The sequence below is a fragment of the Penaeus japonicus genome, unplaced genomic scaffold (assembly GCF_977035675.1).
Source record: "Penaeus japonicus unplaced genomic scaffold, GWHDUDI00000001_assembly GWHDUDI00000029, whole genome shotgun sequence".
Taxonomy (NCBI): Eukaryota; Metazoa; Arthropoda; class Malacostraca; order Decapoda; family Penaeidae; genus Penaeus; species Penaeus japonicus.
The window spans coordinates 5,010,330-5,018,329 of NW_028234431.1; the positions used below are offsets into that span (position 1 = coordinate 5,010,330).

At 31.8% G+C, this 8,000-nt stretch overlaps 1 protein-coding gene across 1 annotated transcript in view; it reads left to right on the top strand.

Annotated features, from left to right (window-relative positions):
• The window catches only part of Akt (AKT serine/threonine protein kinase), a 45,887-nt gene extending 38,484 nt beyond the window's left edge, over positions 1-7,403 (top strand). The window contains exon 21 of the mRNA XM_086554355.1: positions 2,049-7,403. Within this exon, the coding sequence (XP_086410481.1) occupies positions 2,049-2,088 (40 nt within the window). The 3' untranslated portion in view covers positions 2,089-7,403. The remainder of the gene's footprint in view (positions 1-2,048) is intronic.
• Positions 7,404-8,000: the final 597 nt, after the last annotated feature.

The window sequence follows — 8,000 nt, forward strand, 5'->3', positions numbered from 1 at the left end:
CTTATTGCACACCAAATCTACTTTGACATCCACCATGCCTTTTTTATGATCTGTGGACTTCATGGGTAAACGCTAGAGGAAATATTAGTGTAAAACCCTCACACAGAAGGTAGATAGAGCAGAACATCAGTTGATGATAGAGACAGTTTTACAATGAATGGCTCAAATCATTAATTGATGATGGGCACAATATTAGGGTTAAAATGATACTACATAAATGTTAGGTAGATTATTTTTAACTCTGCAGTCAGGTTTAGAATAACTTGTACTTTGGTGTAATACAGATCTAAAATCTGAATTGAAAATATATTGATTGGATGTTAATTTTATTTAATGAGATCATCACTGGTTGACTCATTCAAGCACATATTGAACTCTTGTATTTTCTGGTAAATCCATGTAGAGAAACTCTTCATGAAAAATAATTTTAGGGAGAATGTGCTTACTGTCTAACAGCAAGGAAGGATATTGTATGGCTTCCTACTTATATTTAGCTCATATAGGTTAGGGCAGTAGATCAATATGTAACTGCACTGTTTTCTGGATGTCAGAAATTTGAATATTTTTCTGGGAAACTATATACTGAAGGTGCATATGACTTTTTTTACTGGAAAGTGCATAATGTTACAAATACACCTAAACATGATATAATTGTTTCAGTATAAGTCTTTTTTTTTATTATTATTATTATTATTATTATTATTATTATTATTATTATTAAACTGTTTACTCATCATTTACTGTTAGTGTGGGAAATAAATTTCAACTTAGTGTAATAAAGGTGTCTGCATGTCTGGTTAAAATGCTGGAAGTCTCTTAAGCCCTTGGTGCTCACACAGGTGCTAGGATACATTTATGGGCCAGCTGCTAGCTCTAAAGACTCCTGAATAGCCAAATGAACAATTATCTGGTTTTGATGTTAGACAATCTGATGTGTCTTCTCTCTCTCTCTCTCTCTCTCTCTCTCTCTCTCTCTCTCTCTCTCTCTCTCTCTCTCTCCTCTCTCTCTCTCTCTCTCTCTCTCTCTCTCTCTCTCTCTCTCTCTCTCTCTCTCTCTCTCTCTCTCTCTCTCTCTCTCTCTCTCTCTCTCTCTCTCTCTCTCTCTCTCTCTCTCTCTCTCTCTCTCTCTCTCTCTCTCTCTCTCACTCACTCTCTCACTCACTTACTTTCGCACTTTCTCACTTTCTTTATTTTTATGTGTGGGAAGGCTTTTGATAGTAGTTACTTTGTGAATTATTATTTCTAGTAATGTTTTAAATAGCTAGAGCTAACTTTATCCATATTCAGGCTGTTTTTATTTTTATACTACTAGTTCATTTTTTGTTACATTCTTGATTTCAAGCACATGCTTAACACCTTCTAAATTTAGGTTTCATTGTAGAGAAGTCTTCCAGACACAAAAAATAATCAACCCTTTTCCAAATGCTTGCCATGTTAAGTCACATGGAAATTCCATAGCATTTCATTTTAAAAGAGTTTGTGTCACCAGAAGTGTTGTCTGTCTTATCCTTACGCTTCCAAAGCAAAATCCTTGTGGTGCATAGGATACCTTTGACCATAGTATTGGACGACAAGTTGGACTGTTATCACATTGATATAACTTTTGACATTATCTGCAAGTAATGAGGAACATTGCTAGATTTAAGATTAAAGTGCAGTCTTTTGGCCTAACTTTTATCTTTATACAATAATGATTTAGAAAATATATTCACTGGAACTGCAGCAAATTGACAATCAAAAGATTATCTAGAGAGAGCTATGACTATCCTTACTACTGTCAAAATGATCATTGCTGTCAGATACAAGATACATTTTTCAAAGTCTTAACAGTTGCATGCACATGTACATACTGAAATGTAGTAAATCACACACACAAACATACACAGAAAGATATATGAACATTAGATCATCTTATTTTCATAGAAAGAAGTCCAATTTGAAATACCTGTTTTATTTGGAGCTTTTAAGTGTTATAAGCTTTATCAAGGAACATTTTCCAGAATTAGAATGATGTATGGCATTTCTGATTTTTCCTCTTTTTCTTCTAGATATTACACCCTGAGATCACCCACCTTATTGTCAGAATGATGAGAAAACAGGACATGTGTTGGTAAATCTTGGTAGTTCTTTTCTGTTAATCTCACAGCTGAGTTGAAATTTGTCTTCAATTTCATTTTCATATTGTCCTCCTCCATCTTCTATTACTACTACTACTCTTGACTTCTGTTCCCACTCCACCTCCTCCTCCTCCTCCTCCTCCTGCCCTTTTTTTTCTTTTTCTCATCCTCCATCTTATTTTCTTTTGTTGTATTATTTCTTCATTTTGTTCAGAGGCAAATCAATAAGAATTGACAAATATGAAATAGAGAAGGTTTGCAGTTCACTCTCTTTCAGAGGCATTATTTTTTATATTCTGTAATAGTTTAGGGCATTATTTTCTCATGGTAAAATTAAGATATTGGCAACATTGGGTTTGATTTAGGGAAAGGCTTATTTACTGTTCATGCATAGCAAAATGTCATGAGAATTTTACCTCAGTTTACATATATAATTTAGTTACCAGAATTGTAGGCAACTATTATACTAGAAATAGAGACAGATCTTTTTAAAAGGCAGCTATCTTTAATTTGCATCTTATTACATGCTGAGTGAAGACGAGAAAAGGAGTAGTTGTTTTTTTAACTTTTCAAAGCTCTGTCAACTTGTTGGATTCATCAGTTATCTCAGCTTGAAGGATTAAATGATCATTTTTAGCCATTTAAACCTTTTTTTACTAGTTTCAAACCATATATGTACAGTCCTTCACATTTAATCTTTGAATTTCATCGGTTGTAGAGTGCAATGTCTCTTAGAGGTTTTTCAAATTAATCATAACTCAACAGCCCCTTTATATTAATAAGAAATATTTTTTTTCTCCTATCTCTCTATTTCTCTCTTTCTCTCTGTTTTAAAGATTTCTTCTTGAAATCGTTTTTGATATCGAAGTCTGTTGTGTGACATGTATAAATGTACATGTATAGTTCTTCATGAAGAGAGCATCGTAGGATATATACACATTGTGTATATGGTTCTTTCTTTTCTTTCAGTCTTATTAGACTAGTTCTTGATATTTCCTCTAACATAAATTTTCAAAGTATGCTAATGGAATATAAGTATTTCATGTAGAGAAAGGATATATGTGTGTGTATATATATTTCAAGTAACTTCTTTTATGTTCTTGATAGAAGTTGATTTCATATTGAATCTAAGATTGAATTTCACAGGTTTCTTGACAAGGAATAAAAAGCAGCAGGAGTTTCAAAGCACAAAATGACTCTCTTTCTTGTCATAATGACCTATGTGACTCAAATCTTGTATCTATGAATTGTTTAGTGGATTAATTTGAATGTAATGTGTCTGGATTATATGCATTACTGAATCTTTTTCCATTGATTTACATTTGAATATCCCAATGAAGATCTTAAAGACAAACTAGACATGTAGATAGTCTCATAATTTGACTCTTCATGCCTATTCAGTCTGTGCAGTATTGTTATTGGTAGGCAAATGTTTATTTATGTTCACTCCACATTGAAATCATTTATGTATTTTTTTTTCAATATTGTATTTTTTTCTGTCATGAAATAAGAAAAGATAAGGATCTTGTTATACTGACAATTTCAGTATTACTTATTAGAAGTTTAAAGCTGAGTGCCATTATATTCATCTGTTGAATGGAACTCAGGAAGCAAAATATGAATAACTGTAATAGGAATTTCCCTCCCCCCTTTTTTCTATTTTCTCTTTGATGATGAGATATAGTATGCATATTCAATTGTGCACGCTATAGCTTTCAGAAAGATTCTTTAGCTGTAACCTTCAGTTACAGAGAAAGATGTAACCATAGTGATGTTACAGGAATTTTCAATATCTTGAGTGTAATTACCCATCTTCCTGCTTTGCAATTTCTAGCCTTGTTTGCAATACCTTTGTACCTCATAAAAAGAGAACAAAAAAAAGTCTTTTGATATGAAGATTCTTCAAACCATGATCATTTCCGTTTTTTCTTATCCTAGGAACAATATTGTTGTTATTTCTATCCTCCTCATGCGTTTGTGAGATAAATTGGTAAATTTTATCATATTAAATGTTTTGTTTTTTCCAGGCTCTTTTTTAAGTTTTTATTATATTGCTATTTGCAATAACAAGTCTCTTGCACTAGCTCAAAGTTTGTGATAGGATTCACATAGGCCAAATGTAAAGATGTGCTATAGAAAAAACACCCTAAAGAAGTGAAATTACCCAAGTTACACCCTTATCTTTAGTGATTCCCAGTAATTGTGAAGGTAGAATTCACGCCCAAACATGCTAATAACTAAATATGAGCTTATTTCTTCACAGTAAGGAAACAGAGGCCAAGATATGCATTTTTTTATATTTCACCGTCAGAACTTTTCGGCATCTTGTTAGGGGGATAAATTGATTGTATCTTTTATTTTGGTTATTCTGAGAAAGTAATTTATATACTTGCATTTACCATGTTTTTTGTCTAGTCTGGATATTGTAGTTGTTGTGATAAAGTATTAGCTATTTCAGATGAAGGTAATTTGCTCTAACAACCCTGATGTTCATTCTGTAATGCTGCAAAATGGAAAATGAGAGATTAAACATTTTGGCTAAAGAAGAAAGACTCTTCTATGGAATAGGATTATATCTGCCTCTATTCTGTGACCTTTAGTGTAGGAAAATGCCTTTCTTGATGTTACTCTTTAAGTGACACTTAGGAAACAACAAACTAACTCCAAAAATGTCATTATTTTAAATTTTTACAGAGATATGAATGTAGGTGTTGTGATTCCCTTTTATGCATAATAAATATGATGAGTTAAAGAGCCTCTGGCAAGTAAGACAGCTGGACCCAAGGCTCTTGCTTGTCAAATCTTGGAGTTATAAGTCAGTTCTAGAGATATTAAAGGAGAAGTACCAGTTGTTTTGCTTTTGTTCATTAGTTCCTATAACTACTTCTCACAAATATAGTCTTGGATACATTTGTTTGATCTTTTTTGGATATACAGTATGATGCATGGGCTGTTTATATTAAATAAACCCTAGCCCTTTATTTTGAAGAAAAAATAAATCAACCTTCCACCTCTGTTCTTGTGTCAAAGAGTTATATCATTTTCTTTATTTTTGTCACTCCTTTCATTTAAAAGTTCTTATGAATACTGTATCTATTGTGTATCCTGAATAGACCTCAATTTTTATTGGATAATGTATACCATGTTAAACATGTTGTTGTCAGATTTTCTTTAATCTTTCTTTATTATTTTATTTGGTAAAATATGCTTATAAATTTACTATTTGTATTTGTTTTGTGTTCCTAGTATTTAATGACCTTCCGAAATTATACACCACAGTTTATAGTTATATTACCTATAATGTAACTTAAGAAAATAATAATAATAATTTAATGTAGTGGACTTACTTAAGCAGTTGTACTGTTTTTAATTGCAGGATTGAGTCTTGCCTGATTATTATAGTGAATCCTTTCCTGTCATTGTAGGTGTCAACAGTCCTCTGTTGTTCTGGAGATCTTTTGGAATCACATTTTAGTGAAAATATTTAAACTGAATTACTTGTACATGGGATATGACTAATTTTCTCATGTTTGACTATGCCACATAGATATATCCTGACTTATTAGAAGTAGATGAAAAAATAGATTTTCACTTTTTTCTCTCTCTTTTTTTAACATGGGTTTCTGGTTATATTCCAGTTCCTTTTGTAGCTCAAAGGAGGTGCTTGACAGTTACTCTTTATTTCAGATTGCTTGTCAACCCTTACATAATGCACATGGTCAGTGCTGTATACATATATATGTTAGTAAGGGAGGTAGAATGGTGTTTAAGAATCTATGAAACCCTTTCAGATGTATTGTATTTACCCATTTTTAGAGAAGACTGGAGGAATAAATACTTTGGCAAGATTTAGAGATCTGGAAAGACATATTTAGCATTACATGTCATGTTTTGATATGCTAAATACAGAGAAGAATTGCAAAGAAATTAAGTGGATCCCAAATTATGCATATTTATATTTGCTTCTGGTGTATATATAGTAATACTGTATAGGATAAAGTAATATGGGCAGTATTACCAATCATTTTCTAGAGAACAGCACAAAATTCTTTTCTTTCTCTCTTTCTTGTCATATCTTAGATTTATGGAAAGAATGATTACAAGATGAAACTCCCTTAAAAGCATGTGTTGCTAATTTGCCTGATGTTGGTTCCGATATAATTCATTGCAAACAGACTTTCCCAAACATTGCACAAATGGAATGAAAGTGTGATATGATCCTGTAATAGGTGTTGCACCTGAATCACTTCAAGAGCCGCCCAGAATTTCATTTTAAATGTAAATTGTATGATGCTAGTCTCAGGTTCCTCCATTGCTGGAACTGACATCAGTGTTTTATGTCATCATTAGTAAAACTATTGATTGAGCTGTTCACCAACTAGTTACACTGGACTTTGAAAAGGTAATGGATGTATACTAAACACACCACTGTTAGTCTGAAAAATACCAGATTCTAATTTTGAGCTGTTAAAAATGAGTGTCCTTACAATGCTAAGACCCAAAGCACACAACTAAATCATGGGTTTCGGCTAAAGAAAAATGAGGAGGATAATGCTGAAAAATTGCATGACACCAGATGTCAGATGTGTGTGAAAGAATCTTTCAATTGAGATGCTTGAAACAGATAAATAGATTACAAAAATGCTTACATTATGTACACCACTTACTAAATTTTGGGGTTCACATAATTTCTCACCTGAAAATATCAAATGGAAGAATACATGGTGGACGAAAGGTTTAAATGAGACTGAATAACTTCACAATGTAAGAGATTTAATTAACATGTTCTGATTAAATCTTCATAAGAATTTCATGATTTCATCAAAACATTAATCACATTTCAGGTTGTGAAGTTATTCATTCTCATTTATACCTTTATCTACAGATGTCACAATGAACTTTGATCATGTTCAACTATGTAATATTTCTGAATGCCATGTATTTAATCATACAGTCTTAATTTCTTTTCAAAGAATAAGTGATATTCTGCTTAGCTTTCACCTAAAAAGAGGATAAATACAGTATCCATAAGGGTTCAATGAACCTTACAGCACCTCTGTACTGTGTTCTCAAAAGATGCATGCTGTTAGTATGTGGACAAAATGAGCTTACTATTATATCACGAATTATGGCAGGAAAAAAACAAGTTTGTTTGCTATTTAGAAAGAAACTTTGAAAAGAAATGGTTTAAAACATTTTATAATGTATGTATATGTATTTTGTACAGTGTGTATCATAATATTACTTATGTTGGAATAAGGTATTGCTGTAAACTGATCCATTTGTTGCTTTGTTTTATTCACATTCTTGAGATGTCAAATCAGTAAAGTCAGATTTCCTAAATCTGTATAAGTGGAAACAGAGGTAGACTTGAATTTTCAACTAAACTTTTTTTGTTTATTCCAAAATATCAAGATACCATCCAGACATGCTGATGTTAATGTTAAAGAAATATCTTTTTATAATATAAGTCTTCATCTTTCATGACTTTTAAGACTATGGAATCTCTTATTTTTCCTATGTGAGAACATTAATAAAGCTCCTTCATGATTAGTTGCTCATGTCTGATTTTGAAAGCAAAACTGTCTCAGAGTGTACTGAAAGGAAATAATAAGAAGTTAAGAAGCTTTATGATTGGAAATAAATTAATAATCTTGGAAGTACTTTAATCACATAGAGAAATTATATTTTAATCCCTTTGATTAAAAAGGGTGATTATGATGTTTCTCCATCTGGTATGTTATATTTGAAAATATGACAGATTTGAATGACAATATCTAACATTGGTAGAAACTTCTACCTCAACTTTAAGTTTAACTGATGTCACAGGAAAAAATTAACTCCATGTAATGTTAAGTATTAAACTTTCAAATTTAACTTTGG